This window comes from Mesocricetus auratus, unplaced genomic scaffold, assembly GCF_017639785.1.
Source record: "Mesocricetus auratus isolate SY011 unplaced genomic scaffold, BCM_Maur_2.0 Super-Scaffold_100010, whole genome shotgun sequence".
NCBI lineage: Eukaryota > Metazoa > Chordata > Mammalia > Rodentia > Cricetidae > Mesocricetus > Mesocricetus auratus.
This window is the reverse complement of record NW_024429194.1, coordinates 52,488,516-52,511,050: the sequence shown is the minus strand read 5'-3', so window position 1 is coordinate 52,511,050 and position 22,535 is coordinate 52,488,516. Positions and strand designations below refer to the sequence as shown.

At 41.9% G+C, this 22,535-nt stretch overlaps 1 protein-coding gene across 4 annotated transcripts in view; it reads right to left on the bottom strand.

The window, feature by feature from the left end:
* Sf3b1 (splicing factor 3b subunit 1) overlaps nucleotides 1–19,876 on the bottom strand; it is a 43,094-nt gene extending 23,218 nt beyond the window's left edge. Inside the window, exons 1-7 of one of the 4 annotated variants that reach the window (XR_005879932.1) lie at nucleotides 19,720–19,876; nucleotides 9,673–9,839; nucleotides 7,225–7,329; nucleotides 6,839–6,953; nucleotides 5,336–5,391; nucleotides 4,951–5,030; nucleotides 2,745–2,809 (exon numbers count right to left, since the gene is read on the bottom strand). Coding sequence is in view for 3 of the 4 variants with exons in the window: in XM_040753611.1 (XP_040609545.1) it covers nucleotides 2,639–2,809; nucleotides 4,951–5,030; nucleotides 6,839–6,953; nucleotides 7,225–7,329; nucleotides 9,673–9,839; nucleotides 19,720–19,747 (666 nt within the window). In the remaining variant the exon portion in view is untranslated. The other 3 variants (XM_040753611.1, XM_040753613.1, XM_040753612.1) reach the window with 3 other exon arrangements.
* Between the last annotated feature and the right edge of the window lie 2,659 nt (nucleotides 19,877–22,535).

Sequence of the window (22,535 nt, the reverse complement as noted above, 5' to 3'; positions counted from 1 at the left end):
CTACTATTTGCTACTGTTTTTTATTTTCTTTTAAAAATAATTTTTGGTATTAAAAAATCTTGTAAATAAAAAAAGCACCCCAAAATTAACCTGACCTAAAATCTTTAGTTACAATAGCCATTTAGAATGTACAGCTTGCCGGGCGTTGGTGGCGCACTTTGGGAGGCAGAGGCAGGAGGATCTCTGTGAGTTCGAGATGAGCCTGGTCTACAAAGCTAGTTCCAGGACAGCCTCCAAAACAATACAGAGAAACCATGCCTCGAAAAACCAAAATAAATAAATAATGTACAGCTTTCTCTTCCTCTTATATGCTGTATACTTAATTTATTTAAAACTGAAAGCAAGCCAGGCGTTGGTGGCGCACGCCTTTAATCCCAGCACTCGGGAGGCAGAGGCAGGCGGATCTCTGAATTCGAGACCAGCCTGGTCTACAAGAGCTAGTCCTAGGTCAGCCTCCAAAGCCACAGAGAAACTCGGCTTCGAAAAAAAAAACTGAAAGCAAGGCTATTATAATCATCTTCAAGGAAAACAAATTCTCTTAAAATATAAGAACTCATGAGTTTGTCTATCTACATCTCCAATGGAAAACTTTCAGATCTAATTTAAACCAGTGTTTCCCAAACTGAATCTTTTGAGACACAGAACCTCTGAGGAAGAAAGAATCCACATACTGTAAGAAATACTTTTATAACATAATCCAGAGGAAAGTAAATCTCTGTGAGCTCAAAGCCAATCTGATTTACATGGTTTCAGGCAATGCAGAGCTACATAGTAAGGCCCCATCTTAAAAAAAAATAAAATAAAAGGATGTTTATTTGCGCGCCTACACATGCCACTGGGCAAGTGTGGAGATCAAAGGCTAGCCCAGGAGTTTGTTGTCTCTTTACACCACATGAACCCTATGTATGGAATTCAGACTATTGGGGTTGGCAACAAATGCCTTTGCCTACTGTGATGATGCCAAGGTCAGTGGGAGCAAGAGGACTACAGGTGGATTTAAGAAATAGCCAAGAGTACAGAACAGCTCAAAATATTCAGTCTCTTGGTGGTAGTGGGGGAATGTTTTGTTTCCTGAGACATGGTGTCCCAGAAACTGGCTTGGAACTCACGAACCTGCCTCACCCTCCCTAGTGAGGGATTGATTACAAGGATACACCACCACACTCTGCTAAAAAAAAGACTGTTATTCAGGATGGAAAAAACCCTGGATAAGGTAAGTAATGAAAATGAATGATTCATTATTTTATCTTAATTTGTTCTTTCTATCCAAAGAAAAAGTAGGAATATGAATCCTCCTGTCATACATTGTAATTTCCATAAATGAGCATAAGAAAGCTATGCTCATAAGAAATGAGTCAGGATGACTTTTATAGAAACACATTAAAGTCTGCTAAAGATGGCTCAGCAGTTAAGAGTGTTTAACTGTTCTTGCAAAGAAGCAGAGTTCAGTTCCTACCACTCACACTGGTGGCTCACAATGTAACTTCAATTCCAGTGAATCTGACATCATCTCCTGACCTCCATGGGTACCTGAACACATGTATGTTCAAAGCCAGCCTGATCTAAATAGCAAGTTTAATGCAAACCAGGGCTACATAATTGATGGGGGGGAGAATGTGAGAATGTCCTTCTGTATATCTGTTTCTCTTATTGGTTGATGAATAAAACACTGTTAGCCAATAAGGCTGGAAGATAGGTGGGACTAGAAGATGAGGAAAATTATGGGAAAGGTAGGCAGAGAGAGAGAGACAGACAGAGACAGACACAGAGACAGAGAGACAGAGAGAGAGAGAGACGAGAGAGAGAGAGAGAGAGAGAGAGAGAGAGAGAGAGAGAGAGAGAGAGAGAGAGAGAGGGAGGGAGGGAGGGAGGGAGGGAGGGAGGGAGGGAGGGAGGGAGGGAGGGAGGGAGGGAGGGAGGGAGGGAGGGAGGGAGGGAGGGAGGGAGGGAGGGAGAGAGAGAGAGAGAGAGAGAGAGAGAGAGAGAGGCCACCAAAACACACAATGAGAGCCTATCTCAAAAAAAATTATAAATACATATATATCAGCACTTAAAAACACCGACTGTGGCTGGGCAGTGGTGGTGCACACCTTTAATCCCAGCACTCAGGAGGCAGAGGCAGGTGAATCTCTGTAAGTTCAAAGCCAGCCTGGTCAGAATGAGTTCCAGGACAGCCAGTACTTTTTCACAAAGAAACCATGTCTTGACAAAAAAACAAAAAACAAAAAAACAAATAACCACTGACTTGGTTGGGTGATGGTGGAACACACCTTTAATCCTAGTCCTCTAGAGGCAGAGACAGGAGGATCTCTGAGTAAAGGCCAGCATGCTCTACAGAGCAAGTTCCAGGACAAAACCAGAAGAAAAAAAGCGACAGGAGAGAGGGAGAGGGAGAAGGGGAGGGAGAGAGAGAGAGAGAGACAATCCTTGTAAGATTGTAAGGCTGAGAAAGCAGTAAGGATGTGCTCTCACCCAGACAGCACCTGCTGCCTGTTAAGATCTGGGACTTTCAACCTCCATAACTGAGAAAATAAACTTGTTCTAAAGTCATTTAGTCAGTGGTAACTTGTTTTAGAAACCCAAAAGCAAATACACTCCATAGAGAAAATATAAAAATAGCAATGAAAATAAACCTTACCTCTGCCTGATCCCAACTTGATAGCTTTTTAGGAGTGGCACCAGGAGTCTGGTCAGCAGTTTGATCCCAGCGCCGTTTGCGTTTTGAGGGGGGCTGGGATGCTGCTGCTCCATTGACGACTTTTAGTTCTCCAGCTTTAGCTTTTTCTGCTAGTTGTTGCCTAATTTCTCTCTGAAAACATAAAAAAGAAAAGAACACTTATCTTTCACATTATTTTACTAGGAAGAACTCACAGGTAGCTGCTTATCCCTGCCTGAAATCCTGTTTAATTCCTAGCATCAGAAAATGGGAAGGAAAAGAATTTTCAGTTAAGTTTTTATACATTAATATACTCATTTCTACTTAGTGAGCTAGTCAGTATTCCACTCACTTTATTTTCTGTTCCTAGTTCTGGTATCTCTCCTTCTCTTTGCTGTTATGTATTTGCAGTTCTACAACATTGTCTTTCTTCCTAAACAGTATATAAGCAACTCTAGAATTTTAACAGCCTACACTTTGAAGCTAGTAAAGCAGATCTTACTGTAAAGTAAAATCTCTAGTAAGTAAATAAAATCTCCACTTAACAGCAGAGAATTGAAAATTATACAACTGAAAGTTTTTAAAACTCACTGACAAAAAAATAAGCCAGGGTTAGTGACACATGCCTGCAATGCATAATCTAAGGCAGGAATATTTGCTTTGAATTCAAGACCAATGAGTGAGTCTCATGGCAGTCAGGAATACATACCAAGATTCTTATCTCAAAGACAAAAAAAAGTAAAAATAAAACAACTAGGTGTCAGAATAAATGCATTTGATTTACTCTTTCATTTTAAAATGAGGTTCCATTTCTCCCTTTTAATTCACCTAACAAACTTTACTTAATTACATTATTAATAAAGATACAGTAGTTACAAAACAAACCAAGCCAGTCACAGTGGTGTGTACCTTTCATCATTAGTTGGCTGAGGTAGGAGTATTCTGGCAAGTTAAGAGACCAGTCTGAGCCGGGTGTTGGTGGCGCACGCCTTTAATCCCAGCACTCGGGAGGCAGAGGCAGGCGGATCTCTGTAAGTTCGAGACCAGCCTGGACTACCAAGCGAGTTCCAGGACAGCCTCCAAAGCTACAGAGAAACCCTGTCTCGAAAAACCAAAAAAAAAAAAAAAAAAAAAAAAAAGAGACCAGTCTGTGACTATGGTGCTAGAGTGAGTTCTAGGTTAGCCTGGACTAGAGAAAGACCCTACTTCAAAGAACAATCAGAAAAGAAGAGGACCAGGGACGGCAAGATGACTCAGCTGGTAAAATTGTCACCAAGCCTGATATGTTTAGTGACCCGGGACTCACTTGGAAGAACAGAACTGACTCCTGCTAGTAGTCTTCAGGCCTCTACAGACGCACCATGGCATATAGCATGGCATGAGCATATACACACTAAATAAATGTAATGAAAACAAAACAAAAAAAAAAAAAACTAATGTACACTGCCAGGCAGTGGTGGCACACACATTTAATCCCAGCACTCCGGAGGCAGAGGCAGGTGACTCTTCTGTGAGTTCGAGACCAGCCTGGTCTACAAGACCTAGTTCCAGGACAGCCTTAAAGCCACAGAGAAACTCTGTCTGGAAAAACCAAAAAAAAAAAAAAAGAAATAATGTACACTAACCTCCCCACACACCCCCTGGAGCATGCATGCACAAAGAGAGACCAAAGAGCTCCAGAAAATCAAAATATCAAGTTTTAAAGGTAATACAGTTCTGGGATGATAATTTTTTTAACTTAATTTTTACAACTATAATATTAAAGTCCAATCATAGTTGTTTGACACCTTCAATTCCAGCACTTGAGAGACAGAAGTAGGCCAGTCAAGGCTACATAATGAGACCATCTTTAAAAAATAATTGCTGGGCAGTGGTGGCACATGCCTTTATTCCCACCACCCAAGCTTTCAGGAGGCAAAGACAGGTGGAGTTCCTTGCTAGCCTGGTCTATAGATCGAGTTCCAGGACAACCAGGGTCACACAGAAAAACTCCTCCTCAAAAAACAAATAAATAAGATAAAGAAAGAAAATTTAACAAGAAAAACAAACAAGGCTTGGTGGTGGCACACACCTTTAATCCCAGTACTTGGGAGGCCAAGGCAGATGGATCTCTGTAAGCTCAAACCAGACTAGCCTACACAGTGAGTTCCAGGACATCCAAGGCTATACAGAGAAACTCTGTCTCAAGGGGGGAGAAGAGGGTATTGCTGTGAACAACAAAAACTAAAATATAAAATTCTCTCAAACCTTCTTACATTATTTCACAACCACTACACAGAGAAGTGAATTCATACCTCTTCCTTAGTCAAATGCTGTTCTCGCATAACATCCATGTAAGTTCTGGCATTCATTTTAGGGTCAGGGGTCTTCCCTCCTGCAGAAAAGAACAGCAACAGGACAAGACTACAATAAATAAAGGGTATTAGGTTCAACTGCTTTCTCTGCCCTGCTCTATTATTATGTTATTCCATAATCATTTAATTTATTTTTTGGTGGAAAACTTTGATAATTATACATCTTACTTTTTATTGAGTTTGCTGATCAATTTAACCTGTTTGAACACAAACATATCTACAGCAGTTTAAAACAATTATTTTAATGCATATATAAAGCAAAATGACAGCACAGTTTAGTCTTCAGAAGTGATGGGTTCCTGGGTTGCTAATCCGGAATACGTACACTTTCGTGCCTTTGTCTCCATCAGCAGTTCTGACTTCAAGCAGCAGAATAGAAGCCTAGAAAATTATCTCTTTACCATTAGTAACACTTTGGAAAGATATTTATATCAAAACATTACCTGTTGTAAGCTGTCAAAATCCTAACTACAGTAACTGACTACATAAGTTCTTCATACAGTGATCTAAACAGTTGTAACTTAGAAAATCTAGTATACCTACAATCTTATTTCTCATGTCACATTACTAAAAAGGGCTTCATGCTTTTTAAGATTTTTTTTCTTGACCCAAAATATAATTCTATTTCTTAAAAAGTAAATTACAACTGGAAACATATTACTTAAGATATATTATTTCTACCAGTTATTACAATGCACACAAAAGAAAAGTGGTGTACAAAGAGATGTGTTAGTCTCTTGGTCAAAATTCAGTATTTGCTTTTTAAACTGCAAAATATCTTAAAGAAGCCCAAATAGTATACAACAAGATCAACAAAGGCACACTATGCTTTAGAAATGTGATAATTAGCTATACAAGTAGTATAGCATTAAAATTTAGGACAAAATAATAAAATTCTAAGACATCTCCTATGCTGACGATCATGCCCAATTGGTAGTGTCATTCTTTCTGACACTAGCTCTGATAAGACTTCCTTTGGAATACTTTTTCACCATAATCTAGAGAGGATGTGTTGAACTGCACCCTTAAGAATGCAGACAGGACTGGCATATAGCAGTACTGCTGTAGGAAAGAAATTAAGGACAGTTAGTATGGGCCTGTGAATTCTGACATACATGTTTAAATCAATTACAATTATGCAAGTAAAGAAAAGACTATCCCTATTAATTCATGCAGGCTGAAAGTCTAGTTTGTAAACCTGCAGCAGAATCTATTTTTAAAAACAGGCACTTAGTTTTGATGGTGGGACTCACTCACTCACCCGAGGAAAGGTTCCATCAGGTTCACTATGCCCCTTGCACACTACAATTAGCAAAACAGACTCCAACTATTAAAAACACCAAAGTCTTTGCATAACTTTCATTTTAACTACAAATTTGCATATAGCAAAGTAGGTGCATTTACTAAGCTATAAGAATAAGAGGGGAACTCTAGTGTGAGAAACAGTTTCTCAAAAGTAACAATCCAAAACTCTAAAATTTGGAATGAAAACTTGCAATAATTTGAAAGTATTTTGAGCAGAAAAACACATTTGTTCAAAGTATACCAAGAGTACCCAAAACAAAAGTAAAAGAAAAACCTTTAACCCTTTGCGTTTCTATGGCATTGGCTCATTATTTTCTTGTCCTTCTACCTGGAAAGAAAACTTGCATTATAAAGATGAAGAATATGGCATCTGTGACTTCAACCAAATCTATACAAATCTATAAGGGGGTCTTTAAAAAACGAAAAGCAAATTCTTAAGCATGCCAAAAAAAATCAAAGGGCTAAAGACAACTTAATTAAAATAAATTTCTGAATACTTATAGAAAAGTGGGAAAGAAATTACCATCTGCAAAAGGATCAAGACGTTCTGGGGAAATTATCATGGTCCGCCTATGCTTTTTATATTCATCTTCACGGTCTGCAATCTTTGGAGGCCGATGCTCAGCAAATGGGTCATACTGGAAAAAGGACATGCCTCGTTTAATACTCACTCTACTACATAACCAACACCTCCCCACCAGACACACAAAGAAAGAAGCCATTGTTTGTGTGTGGCTGATCAGTTTACAGAAGTCAATACTTCATATAATGATCACCTTTACAAAAGTTATTTCTGACTCCCCCAAGTCAGCTCTTCTCTCAAAACATTCTCAGAACTGACTGCTGAAATTTCTGTGCTTCCACAGGAACTCACTCCCTTTTGGTAAACTAAATAAATTTCAAAGTCACCTGTTCTGTTGACTGTGGTATATCATTAAGCAATGCCACAGGGGCATGATATCCAGGCTTCTTCTGACCAAGCAAACTTGTAGATGATGAGTAGTCATCGTCATCCTGCAATGAAACATTCCCAAAATGTTACAAAATGTCAGAACATAAAAAATTAGCATGACAAAATTTGTAATTTGGAAACTACTATAGGTTTACTTCAAACTCTTGGGTTTATTTAACCATAGGAACATGTAAACAGTAACTGATATCAAATGTGTTGACTTCCTTAACATCATGTTTACACAGCAATACATACTGCTTCTTTTCTATTACAAAGTGTACCACTTGTTAACTCTCAATATCTTACTCTACTTTAAAAATGAAATTATTTGTTTCTTAACTTCTAGAACATACATCCATCACTGTCTTCCACTACTAGGTAAAAGAACAGTCTGCTAGGAACAAATGTGATAGTGCCAACACTTAATTTCTAATCCTAACAGATAAGGCAGAAACTGAAAGTCGCTAAGTTTAAGGTCAATGGTGAACTAAAATATCAAGACCCTGTCTCAAAATGCATGTACACAAGCATACCCATGTACACGGAGGAGGGGGAAGACACAGTCTACAAACACTAGTCTTTGATCAGCCTCTAGAATTTCGTCTTTAGGACTATCACATAAACACCATTCTATCAAGGGAGTAAAGTACCAGTGACAAATATGTGACTTGACTTTTATTTAAAAAAAAAAAAAACAGTTTGGGGGCTGGAGAGATGGCTGGGAGGTTAAGAGCACTGGCTAATCTTCCAGTTCAATTTCCAGCAACCACATGGTGGCTCACAACCATCTATAATAAGCTCTCATACCCTCTTCTGGCATAATAAATAAACAAATAAATAGGCCAGTAAATAAATAAATCTTAAAAAATAAAAATAACCAATTTGATATGCAAGGTGGTGGTGGCACATGCCTTTAATCCCAGCACTCGGGAGGCAGAGGCAGGTGGATCTCCGTGAGTTTGAGGACAGCCTGGTTTACATAGTAAATTTCAGGACAGCCTCAAAAGTCACAGAGAAACCTTGTCTCAAAAAACAAAACAAACAAACAAACAAAAAAAGCACCACTTTGAGCCAGGCATGGGGGGGGGCACTTGGGAGGCAGAAGCAAGTAGATATGTTATGAATTTGAGGCCAGCCTGGTCTATATAGTGAGCTGGAGGCCGGCTAAGGTTACATAGTGATATCCTGTCTCAAAACAAAACATCAAGTCGAGCAGTGGTGGCATGCGCCTTTGATCCCAGCACTCAGGAGGCAAAGGCAGGTGGATCTCTGTGAGTTAGATAGAGGCCAGCCTCCAAAGCCACAGAGAAGGTCTGTCTGGAACTCCCCCCTCCCCGAAAAAAAGGAAAAAAAATCAGCAAGTTTAATACTCTGTGTAAATTTTGTCTAACTGTAATCATGCAAAAGCTGATTAAACAGCTATTTCACCAAATATGAATGTTTGAGATGGTCAAAAGAAAAGCTATGTAGAATTTACATAAAAAGCTTTGATGCAACATCTATATCACACATTCCTCTCAAGGTTCAGGAACCATCTCAGAAGAGAGCCAGGCTGGGATGCAAAACAGTATCTTCTGTACATGAGTGAGGGTTGCTGAACTCAGCTAAGCATAGTGGCATAAGCCTATAATCCCAGAACCCTGTCTCAAAACAATAAAATTTATAATTTGAAGGGTTGGTAGCCCAGTGGTAAAGCATTTGTTTAGAATGAGCAAGGCCTGAAGACTGATCAAAAAAAAAAAAAACCCCACAAAAACCGAAAACTGGGTGTGAAGAAAGAACAAGTCACAGAAAAATGGCTATTTATAGTCAAGTCACTTTTTTTTTACAGGGTACAAAAGACAAGATTAGGTAACAAGAACTGTATCAGGAAATTATTTCAAAACTTTATATACCCTGTAACAATAACTCATATAAATTATCCACATAAAATTCAAAACTGAGTTGGGTGTGGTGCCATGTGCCTTTAATCTCAGGACATGGGAGGCTGACACAGGAAAATCTCTGTGCAGGAGGATCTCTGGGAGTTGGAGGCCAATATCGCCTACAAAATGAGATCCAAGAGAGCCAGGCTGTTACACAGAGAAGCCCTGGAGAGGAGGAGGGGGAAACCAAAACTGAGCACTTCAGAAAGTATCTGAGGGCATGGTGAGGGCTCCAGCATTCAAGAGGCAAAAATAGGCAAATCTTGAAAAACTGTATCAAAAATCAGGGAGTAAATCACCTTTAATACCTGAGGCCAAGCATGGTCTACAAATCCAGTACCAGGTCAGCTAGGATTGGATAATGGAGGGGAGAGGAGGTTCCTCTCTCCTTTTAACCATGCAACTCAAACAGAAAAATCTCTTATTTCTTAACTTTCTCCAAAAACAAAAAAACAAAACACCTTGCCTCTTACAACTTACATCTTCAAGTTCAGTTGCAGCAATTGATGTCACATATCCAGCAAATCTGCTATCACTTCCACCGTAAATTTCTTGGTCATAATAACCTGTGGAATCAAGGCCCACTCCTTGAGCTTCATCAAGAGCTGCCTTCTTGCCTTGAATCTCTCGAATCTGTGCTTCAATATCTGTAAGAAAGAAAACAATTTCACATCCCAAAGAGCTCCCAATAGAATACATCTCCTAACTAGATCTTATCAAAATAACCTTAAACATAGAAAAGTTTAAGTAAGTTCACCATGTAAGAGGTTGAAAGAGTTGCACTTTGGCCATCTACACATATATTTCATCTTCTTACCAAAAATCTGATTTACTATGTCATCAACTACAACTTACCCTATCCATTAGAATATCAAAATTAATCAAGAAATTCTAAACCTTCCCCCAACTGAAAAATTAAAGCACCTTTAAAATACATATTTATTATTAGTGTGTGTGACACATATGCAAATGTGTAGAGATCAAATAACTCCGTTCTCTCCTACCTATACATGGTTGCAGGGACCAAACTGAGGTCACTATGCTTGTGTGCAAGTGACTTGGTGAGCCATCTCTGCCAGCCAGAAAAATTACAACTGTTGATGCTGATCAGGAACCAAGGCTATACTCACAATTATTTAAACTTGCCATTACCAGAACTGATCTAGAGACATAATTCAGTGATGTATTATTTGCTGAGCATTGTATAAGATCCTCAATGTGAAACCCAGCCTCATGTAATACAAAATAAAATCCACTATCAGAGATATAAAACCAACAGTATGAATCATTTCCCTGCCTTTTGGCTAAGATCAAGTATAAAATAGCATTAAACTGGGCACAGTGTGGTCAGCAAAAGGGCCCAGCAGGTAACACACCCTTTGGTAAGCCATCTCCTTCTACTTCCCACGTCAGGTCCTCTCTTGTTTCTCAACTGTACAGCAGGCTCCAAGTGAGCTCTTTATTTTCCATCTTGCGGTAACAGTACTGAGACTACACATATACTTTTATGCATCTAGCTTTTTACACAGAGTGTCAGGAATCAAATTCCTAACTAAGATTACATATGTGAGTTAGCATGGCCAGGACTCTTTATTTCTTCTTAATACATATTAATTGGGTATACTGAAACTGAAACTCCCCAACGCTGTATAAACATGTAGCTCCTATTTTTTTTTTTTTTTTTTTTTTTTTTTTTTGGTTTTTACAAGACAGGGTTTCTCTGTATTGTTTGAGGCTGTCGGTCCAGCCTGGCCTCAGAGTAACTCCTAATCTGTAATCCCAGAAACTCAGAAGAGACAGAAATACAACACCATCTTTGGCTACATCTTTTCTTTTCTTTTCTTTTCTTTTTTTTTTTTTGGTTTTTCGAGACAGGGTTTCTCTGTATTGTTTTGTAGGCTGTCGGTCCACCCGCCAGCCTCCAGAGTGCTGGGATTAAAGCTGTGCGCCACGCCCATCTTGGCTACATCATATTTTAAGACCAGCTTGGATAGAGTTGATGGCTAGGTCTTACAGTCTATGGACAAAAAGACCCTCCGTTACTAGTTACAGGGATTAAAAGACAGGTACAAACTATCATATTATTTGTCCAACTCCACTGAGAACCAGATAAGAAAAATTGTACTCTCTGGGGTATGTGGTTTTAAGAAAATCTAACAAGTTTTTGTAGTCCAAAGAATATTTGGACCTTTTCCCAGTAAGAAAGAAAGGGGCAGGCACAAGGAATTAAAAAAGAGGCAACAAGAGCCAGGCAGGATCGAACAGCACTGAGGAGGCAGACACAGGCAGAGTTCAAGAACAGTCTGGTCTACAGAGGGAGTTCCAGTACAGTACGTACACGTGTACACACACACACACACACACACACACACACAAAACCACCAAGATGATTTTTTTGTTGTTGTTGTTGTTCTGGAGAGAAATTCTAATCCCTGATACTTACTGGAAACACAACAAGACTGACATTAACTGTTAATCTGACAAGTTATTCAAAATATACTTTGTGGATATGCCTCAGTTTGTCAAGCATCCATGAAGCCCTTGGTTCAACACTCGGCACCAGAAAAACAAATGAAAGATGGGAAACATGAGCACTTGCTGCTGTAGCAGAGGACCATGTCAGGTCAATCACGCCTGTCTTCTAGTTCCAGAGTATATGATGCCTCTTCTGGTCTCCAAAGGCATTGCATTCACATACAAAACTCATGCAGGATCGGTGTTTATCCTTGGCATACAAACAGACATCGTATGTCCATAACACAAAGAGGGATGCTCTCTTAGCCTGGACTCTTAGGGGAGTGCCTGGACCCTGCCCTGAATGAAATGACAGACTCTAGATATCCCCTATGTGGAAGGAAGTGGTGATAGGGTGAGAGGCTGGGGGAGGGGGATGCGGGAGGAGGGGAGGGAGAGGGAACTGGGATTGACATGTAAAACAAGCTATTTAAAATTAAAATAATAAAAAAAACTCATGCATATATCCATAAAGATAAATGCATAAAGAAATTAGAGGCAAAATACATTACTATGTGAAATTTTTGTTTAAGTCAAGATCTTCCTTATTTTGCCAAAGTCAGCAGTATCTCAAAATTGCTATACAAGACTGTGCTCACTCATAACTATACATGATTTAATACAAAAAATGCCTAAAAGGCCGGGCGGTGGTGGCGCACGCCTTTAATCCCAGCACTCGGGAGGCAGAAACAGGCGGATCTCCGTGAGTTTGAGGCGGGGCTGGACCGACAGCCTACAAAACAATACAGAGAAACCCTGTCTCGAAAAACCAAAAAAAAAAAAAAAAAGGATGTAGCCAAAGATGGCCTTGTATTTCTGTCTCTTCTGAGTTTCTGGGATTACAGATTAGGAGTTACTCTGAGGCCAAGCTGGACCGACAGCCTCCAAAACAATACAGAGAAACCTTGTCTCGTAAAACCAAAAAAAAAGAAAAAAGAAAAAAGAAAAAAGAAAAAAATGCCTAAAAGATCATACTTGGTATGACTAAGTCTAATTCTTATCTTTCAATCATGGAAAGCACAAGGTACATTGATCAAGTAAGAAGATAATCAGTTTGGGGACTAGAGATGGCTCAGCAGTTAAGAATTCTTGCTACTCTTTCAGAGAACCAGAGTCCAATTCCTAGCACCCATCTTTGACTTATGGCTGAACACACCTGTGCATACACACACAGAAACATAACACAAGCACATGAAGAATAAATCTGTTTTAAAAATAATAGTTATCAGACTGGTTAGAGGGTATGAGAAAAGCAGTATGTATATATTGCTCAGTTGCCTAGGATGCATGAAATCCTAGATTTCCTCTCCAACACTACATAAATCAGGCTTTGTAATTCATCCTATAATCCCACCATCAGGGAAGCCAAAAATTCAAGGTCAGCCATTAGTGGTGGTGGCAGGCACATGCCTTTAGTTCCAACACTTAGGAGACAGCCAGGTGAACCTTTATTAGTCCAAAGCCAGCCTGATTTTCTTTCTTTCTTTCTTTTTTTTTTTTTTTTTTTGGTTTTTCGAGACAGGGTTTCTCTGTGGCTTTGGAGGCTGTCCTGGAACTCACTTTGTAGACCAGGCTAGCCTCGAACTCAGAGATCCACCTGCCTCTGCCTCCCGAGTGCTGGTATTAAAGGCGTGCGCCACCAACGCCCGGCCAGCCTGGTTTTCATAATGAATTCCAGGTCAGCAAAGGCCACCAAGTAAAACCATGTGACAAAAATAAGAAAATTCAAGGTCACCTTGGGCAGCACAGAGAGAGAAATGTTTGAAAAAAATACGTGACAAGAAAAATCTTCAGTTTGGTTCAATAATGGGAATCAACAGCCTGAGAATAGAACCATGCAAGTGAGGCATGACGATAGCAGCTTTTCTGAGGCAGAGGCAGGAGGACCAAGAATTCAAGGACAAACTCAGCTACAAAAAAAACAGGAAAAAAAACCAACAACAAACAAAAAACACCTAGGAAAGGGAACACTTCCATAGAAGACACAACCATAACATATTTCTTTCTTTTTTTTTTTTTTGGTTTCTCTGTATTGTTTTGGAGGCTGTCTCTCCATCCCACAGATGACTTGTGTGTATGACTTAAAATTTATTTTTTTATTTTATGTGCTTTGATGTTTTGCCTGCATGTATGTATATTTCTGTGTGAGGATGTCATATCTTAGTTATAGACAGTTGTGAACTGCCATGTGGATGCTGAGGATTGAACCTTGGTCCTCTGGAAGAGCAGCTGGTACAACCACTGAGCCATCTCTCCAGCTCAGATGACTTAGTTTTAAGAAAGACATTGGGTAATTTTATTGGAGGCAATCTTTCTTAGGTTATTGGAATAATTGAGAATGGGACTTGGATTTGAATTTACTGGAGTAACTTCTCAAATAATAATGGTTTCCATAGTCTTAAGCGTTTTGTGTCCTGTTTATTTTTTTGGCTTTTTGAGGTCTTGTTTATTTTTAAAGTAATGGCTAACACTTGAATCTTGGAGAGTAAATAACTTTTCATATAGAAATAGGTTATGGGCTGGGCGATGGTGGCACCACCTTTAATACCAGCACCTAGGAGGTAGAGGCAGGTGGATCTCTGTGAGTTCAGGGTCAGCCTGGTCTACACAGTGGAGTTCCAGGACAGTCTCCAAAGCTACACAGAGAAACCCTGTCTCAAAAAAACAAAAATCTCCAAATGCCATGTTAAAAAGCCTGACCTTGTCATGTACATCCATAACTCCATTGCAGAGAAGGAAGGGGGATGTTAGGGCTTGGTGGTGACCAGCATAGATCCAGGTTCAGTAAGATACCATCTCAAAGGAATAAACCCAACTGCCCCCTTTGACCTCCATGAGCATTCACTTGTGGGCCCTAAATAAGGATAGCATAATAGAAGCCATCTTAATAATCCTACTGTATTCTTAAGGACTAACATTTAGTCAAGTTTCTGTTTCTCTGTGCCTGCTTATCTTCCTGAACAGCATATTTTCAAGGCCTGCAGTCCAGGCTCTCCCACCCTTCTGCCACCTGGCTTGCAGTCCAGACTCCCCCAACCGCAGACTGTGTCCTTGGAACATTCCCTGTCAGGCTCCCCCACCCTTCTGCTACCTGCATTACTTAAGCCCTGTTGGTACTTTCAATAATGATCAGAATACTGTCTGGTCTCGTCTCTGTCCCCCCATTCTCACTCCCTCTCCTAATGTCCCTGTGACTGACCCTATGGGCCAGGTCACATACTTGCATGAATGCATACACACATAACACAAATACTAACTTGTTACTTGGGGGAAAGAAGATGTCACTTACTGGGAAACCAAAATCACATCTTACAGTGTTTAAAACCTTCCAAATCTGATGCTAAATCAACTTTTCCTCTCCAAGCAGATGGTTCACAAAATAAGCTATCTCCTACCTGTCTGACCAAACAGATATAACAAAACTGAGTTTTAAAAATGACCCTTTTCAGAGTAGGGAGTATAGTTCAATGGCAAAGGCTTCTGCAACAGAAACTACAAAATCCTGAGGATTAATCCCCAGCTTTGAGAGAAAGTGAGGTCAAAGAAAAGCATAGTGTGGTACATGTCAAAACTCCCAGAGTTCAGGAGCCAAAGATTTCCTCCAAATTTGAGGCCAGTTTAAGATACAAAGTGAGGCTGGGTGATGCCTTTAGTAATGCCAGCACTCAGGAGGCAGACACAAGCAGATCTCTATGAGCTGGAGACCAGAGTTCCATGACAGTCAGGGTTATACAGAGAAATCCTGCCTCAAAAAAACCAAAACAAACAAAAATATAAAGTGAGTAACCAGCCAGTCAGGGGTACACAGTAATTTCATTTCAAAACAAAAGAGAAGTGGAGAAAGATGGTTCAGCAGCTAAAGGTACTTGCAGCAAGCCTGACAAGGAACTGTTTAATTAATCCCAAGGTGTCCTCTGACTTCCACATGGACATAGAGGCAAGTATATGTATGTACACAATAAATAAATATAAGGGAAAGCTAAAATAAAAATATGACCCTGCTTGTGTGACCCTTTTCCCATGAAACCATGGGTGTAGACTCACATGCCTACAATCTCAGCACTTAAAAGGCAGAAAATCAGAATTCAAGGTCAGCCGAGACTACAAAAGACCTTTTCCCCAAAGTAAAATAACTCCAACATATGTTAATCTATCAAATAAATGTTGATTTAACACTTGAATGCCTATTATGGACCAGATACTAGAATCATCAATAGTACATAATACAACATTAGAAAACAGAAACTGCCGGGCGGTGGTGGCGCACGCCTTTAATCCCAGCACTCGGGAGGCAGAAACAGGCGGATCTCCGTGAGTTTGAGGCGGGGCTGGACCGACAGCCTACAAAACAATACAGAGAAACCCTGTCTCGAAAAACCAAAAAAAAAAAAAAAAAAAAAAGAAAACAAAAACTTTAATTAGAGATCACTGTATTAAGGATGAATGTGCTCCCTGACAATTTGAGTTCAGTTCCCAGAATACACATCACGGAAAGAGGGAACAGACTCTTGCAAGTTATCCTCTGAACTCTGAGAAGCAAATATAAATGTAAAAAACTTTCAAAAAGACTATTTTAGTCAGGCATGATGGATGGTACACATCTCTGATCCTAGCTCTTGGGAAGCAGAGGCAAGTCTAGTCGATCAAGAGAATTTCTGGATAGCCAGAACTACATAAAGAGAAATGATATATATTTTTTTCAAGGCTAGCCTGATCTACACAGTGAGTTCCAGAACAGTCAGGGCTATAGAAAAAAACCCTGTCTTTTAAAAAACCAAAAAGAGGCCAGGCTGTGGTAGTGCACAATGTCTTTAATCCCAGCACTCCAAGGCTACACAGATAAACCCTGTCTCAAAACAGTGCCCTCCCCAAAGACAAGTATTTTATTCTAAGACAATAAAAATACATTTACTAAAGGTAATACCCTCAGGAAAAGCAATTAATTTTGCTCCATGTTATAAAAATGGCTTAAACCAGCCGTTGGTGGTGCACGTCTTTAATCCCAGCATTCTGGAGGCAGAGGCAGGCGGATCTCTGTGAGTTGGAGGCTAGCCTGGTCTACGGATCCAGTTCCAGGACAGCCTCCAAAACAAACAAACAAAAAAAAAAAAAACTGCGGCTTAAACAAGGCGTGGTAGCACATGCCTTTGATGCCAGCACCAGGAGGCAAAGGCAAGCGGATCTCTGAATTCCAGGCCAGCCAAGTCTACAAACCCAGTTCCAGGACAGAAACCCTGTCTCAAAAAAAAAAAAAAAAAAAGAAAAAAGAAAAAAGAAAAACATGGCTTAATGACAACTGTAAAAGCCTATATTCTTTTTTTTTTTTTCTTGGTTTTTCGAGACAGGGTTTTTCTGTATTGTTTTGGAGCCTGTCCTGGAACTCGCTGAGTAGACCAGGCTGGTCTCGAACTCACAGTGATCCGCCTGTCTCTGCCTTCTCCCGAGTGCTGGGATTAAAGGCGTGCGCCACCAACGCCCGGCAAAAGCCTATATTCTTGAGGAGAGTTGGGATATGCCTTTAATCCCAACACCAGAGCCAGAGAGACTACAGTTTCAGGACAGTCAGTGCTTCACAGGGAAACAAAAACCACATTCTCCAGGAAGATGTCATAAGGAAGCAAGAGGCCATGCAAATGTTGTAAACAGTTCTACACTATAAAGTTATCATCCTGACAGGAAGTATGGTATACACCTTTTAATCCCAGCACTTGGAAGGTATAAGTGGGTGGATCTCTGTGAGTTCAAGGTCAGCCTGGTCTACAGAAATAGTTCCAAAACAGCAAGGTCTACACAGAGAAACCGGGATTTGGGGGGTGGGGATGGGAAGACTTACCACCTTCTGACTTGTACCTAACAGTGACATACAATCCCTGTATTTCAAATAGCATTTGTACACATTTTTTATTGCAGCACTTAACCCAGTGATAAAACAATCTCAAATAAAATAGCAATCTGTGCTAATGGGCTACAATCAACCAACAAGCTTAGCTGGGCTTCTACAATGAAAAAGCAAAACAAACAAAAACTTTAAATTTATCTAAATAGAGGCATGCTACATAAAAGACAACACTAAGTCAACAATCAAAGCTACAAAATGCCCATAAATAAATAACATTAGGGGATGGAACTCCATCTATGCACCTATGGGGAAGCCATCATGGATTGTGAAAGCTCTGCAGTGGGGCTGGCTGCTTTGGGTCAGTTACACCCTTCCCCCTCACTCCATGAGTCCACCTCATTGGTTCCCAGAATGAAAAAAGTAAAATAAACAACCTACCTCTGACAGAACAAAAACCAAAACATTCTTAAAATTTCTAGTTATTTTGCAAACAATGTCTGAGAAAGTCTAAGGACAAAAGAGTAAAACCAACAAAACATTTCTGGCTTTAAAAAGTGCTGGATTAGGTGGGCATAGTAGCACAGGCTGCCTTTTAACCCAGCCCTTGGGAAGCAGAGGCAGGTTGATGCATCCCTTAGAAGTGGAGGCCAGTCTTGTCCGCAGAGTAAGTTTCAGGGCAACCAAGGACACATAGTGAGACCACATCTCAATAAGGAAGGAAAACAAAAACACGTTATACTTTCAGGTTTAAAGACAAAAGGCTAAGACTGGAACATTTCTGGCTTTAAAGTGTTGGTACATGCTGGGGGGGGGGTGGCGCACGCCTTTATTCCCAGCACTAGGGAGGCAGAGACAGGCGGATCTCTGAATTCAAGACCAGCCTGGTCTACAAGAGCTAGTCCTAGGTCAGCCTCCAAAGCCACAGAGAAACCCTGTCTCGAAAAACAAAACACACACACACAAAAAAATTGTTACTTTCAGTTCCTCAAAAAGTCCCAACTGTATCACCTTTTGGTGCTATTCACTCTCTAGATTCATCTCCGAATTTCCTCCTTACACCCTCTCTTCCTACCACAGCGACTCACTTTACAAGATGTTCCCTCGGGCTCAGACGTCCTCCCCTAATTTAAAACTAATTGATCCATTTAGATCAGCGCCGCGTCACCACCTCTCAAAAATAACTAAAGCATAAATTAATGGCACCGTTAAGCGGCTTCTCAGAAAGTATTAGCTTTACTTCCCTGTACACATTCCTTTGATTTTCTAAGAGAATTAAGATCCACACATGTGTTTCCCTAGCAAACTGTCAAATTATCGAAATCCAATACCGGACCACACACTTAGAAAGGATGTGCTTGGTGGCTCTAAGAAGCCATGTTGTCAGCGTGAATTTTAGTTTGTAAGCCGGGAGCCAAGACACGGGTTTCAACCTCATCCACTTCAATTCCTTCCCTGTCTTCTTGTCACTTTCTTACGGAATCCGCTCTACTCCCAATGTTTCTGGTTGTGTTCCCTCTGCACACCGTAAAATTAACCAACTACCCTGAAAGCGCAGGCCACTGATAGCATCTGCCTTTCCTTCTCTCTTCCGCTTGGTGTCCCCTAGCCATCAGTCCCTCAAAGAGAAACACTACCCTGAAAGGGATTCGAGGAGCAAGCCACCGCTTTTTATGCCCGATCCTTTGGTGCCAAGAAGCACCTCCACATAACCTCGCCGCCTGGAGACGCCCGGAGCGCCGGGGTGGCAGGGCAGGGCCTGCGTCGGAGCCGCCTCCGGGAAGAGCAGCGGGGAAGCGGCTGCCGCCACTCGGGGCTTCCCAGGTGCCAACTGCCGACGACAGCGCCCGTGGGGGCGACGGCGACTCCCCTCCCACGTCCGCCTCCCCGCTGCCTCCCCCAGGGTCGTCCAGAGCCGGGCGCTCGAGGGAGACCCTCGGGTCAGGACGGGGTAACTCGGAAACACCCGCAGCCAGCGCGGAACAAAGCGCCGGTCCCGGGGTGCCAGAGGACGCCATTACGCGGGCAGCGGCCTGCGCCAAGGAGCCGAGCCAGGCTCCGCCGCGCGGACTCGGCCGAGACCAGAGAGGCCACGCTTAGTCGCGGAAAAGCCAGGGGAGCGGGTGGCGGCTGCCTGGCAGGCGAGGACGCGCGTGGGCAAGGCCAAGGCCGCTTACCTTCGTGAGTCTTGGCGATCTTCGCCATTTTGTCCACTCGAACACACAGGCGGAACTGGCGCTCCCAAGGACTTCCGCTCGCCGCCGCCACGCACAAACAGAGGAGCTGCGCTCTAAGCGTGCGCACACGGGAACGCGCGCCGCACTATGGCACGCAATCCAACTGCCACCTAGATGGAACCGCGAGGTGCATGATGGGAGTGGGAGGGGCCAGGGCCGCCTCCCGGCGGCTTCCTTAAAAAGCCAGCGATTCCACCACGGAAGCACTAAACTCTTAAGAAGACAGGGTAGGGGGAAAACCTGCTCACGCATTCAATCCCTGTACTCAGGAGGCAGAACTCTCTGGGAGTTCGAGGCCAACCCGATCTACAAAGTGAATTCCGGGAAAGCCAGAGTTACACAGAGAAATTCTGTGTAGAGAAACCCGAAAAAGAAAGAAAAAGGAAATGGATTCTACTGAGTCAGTTAACAAATGCTAGGGCCGGAGGTGATAGAGAAAGATCCAGAATTCAAGTCAGCCTCTACTATGTAACCAGTGTGAAAACAGCCTGGGCTTCCCCCCCAAAAAAGCAACAAAAAAAAGGCTGGTTCCCAGCCGGGCGTTGGTGGCGCACGCCTTTAATCCCAGCACTCAGGAGGCAGGCGGATCTCTGTAAATTCGAGGCCAGTCTGGTCTACAGAGTGAGTTCCAGGACAGGCTCCAAAACAACACAGAGAAACCCTGTCTCGAAAGACCAAAAAAGAAGAAGAAGAAGGAGAAGAAGAAGAAGAAAGAAGTCCCACTTGACTCTGGAAGGTTGAACACTGAGAGGCCAGATTGCTGTAAAACTTGGCCTGGGACATGGAAACAAACATTAAATTACCTGTGTGTGGTGGCTGGCGGTTGTTGCACACCTTTAAATCAGCAGAGATCTCCTAAATTCGAGGCCAGAGCAAATTCCAGGACAACCAGGGCTACACTGAGAGACTGTCTCAAGGAGGGGAAAAAAAAAAAAAACCTTCCATATTCCAGACATACAGGAGACACCATTAGAAAGTGTCCAAAAGAGGTCAGAGAGAGCCGGGCGTTGGTGGCGCACGCCTTTAATCCCAGCACTCGGGAGGCAGAGGCAGGCGGATCTCTGTGAGTTCGAGACCAGCCTGGACTACCATTCGAGTTTCAGGACAGCCTCCAAAGGCACAGAGAAACCCTGTCTCGAAAAACCAAAAAAAAAAAAAAAAAAAGAGGTCAGAGAGATGACCCAAAGGTTAAGGTTATGGGCTGGTTGCTCTTCCAGAAAACCTAGATTCGATTCTCAGCACCCCCAAGGTCTCTCACAACTAACTCCAGTTCCAAGGTATCTGATGCCCTTATCTGGCCACTTGGGCACAACAAGAATGTGGTAAACATACAACAATACAGGCAAAACACTTAAACACATAACACAGAAATATATATGATTTTGTTTGCTTTTTTTTTTCTAGACATGGTTTCTTTTAAGAAAGAAAAAGAGAAACTGCCTAGGAAAAGCCTGCTGATGGCTTTACAGTGAGGCTTGTAGATATATGGGTAGTTTTTCAAGCAATGTTTCCTTCATATACTTACTGTAGGGAAAAGGGACCAGTCAAAGAAACACACCCTGAGCAGAGCCAAAGAAACACACTTTGGCCCTGCAACCAGAACTAAAGAAATGTACCCTGACCCTGAAACCAGTGCCAAAAGAACACACTTTGTCCCTGGAATCAGAGTCAGTGAAAGAAATGCACCGTGGCCCTAAAGTGGGAGCCAAAGTCTAAAAAGGACCAGAGAAAGAAATACACTTTGGTCCTGAAACCAGAGCCAAATCTGAACCTAATTCTGTGCAGAAAACTAACCAATCCTTGAGCAGAGCTCTAGCCAGTTTGAGCTCAGCACTAAAATCTGACCAATCCCCACCCTGGAAGCCCTATATAAACCCTGTGTCTGTTCAGCTTGTGGTTGTTCCAGCTACCCTGCTGTCCTCTGCCAGACCACTTCTGGATTCTCCCCTTCCAATAAACCCCTTCAATGAACTTCGGGTGAAGATCCTCTTCTGTGGTGGCAGCAGAGCAGAGGCAACCCTGGGCAGAGCAGAGGGAGCAGGGCTGTAACAGCTTTGCTCTCCACTCTCCCGGAGCAGAGCTGAACTGTAGCAACTTCCCCGGAGAAACCTGCCAAGCAAAACTGCTACATTGGGCAAACATCCCCAGCTTGAAGACCCTGTCCTGCCTGATCGAGCTGATACACTGGGGAAGCCTTTCTCTGAGGCAAGGCGGTAAGCTGCTAAGCTTACTACAACCTGTGGTAGTCCTTGGCTCCTGAGCTCTAGGATACCTTTCCATCTGAGCTGTGTAATGCTCAGTATTCTGTGGCTCCCGAGTTCCAGAATACCTGTCCCATCACAATCTGCCCGAAATGCCTACACTTACTATTAAAATGATTTAATGTAGAAGAAACCCAAAGTAGTAGAATTAATGTTATTTACCAATAGATTTGCTTAGGAGACATTAAGTCATACAAAGTAGAATTTAGCTAAGGGAATGCTGCCTCCAAAATACCCCAAAGATAAGCAGTATGCTAACCTGGCCGGCCTTATGAAGCTATGATGTCAATGTTTGTTCACCAGTATCCACCAGCCATTAGGCCCACAGTTCAAGGGGGCAGCACAACATGGGTCACAAGCAACATTAAGTCCTGGACTGCAATAAAGCTCCCAGTTCTTTTCAGGAGAAAAGCATCATTCTCCCAGGTGGGCAAGATGACCCCAGGTAACAACTATTTGAAAAAGTACAACACTGGTATATAAATGTAAAATAAT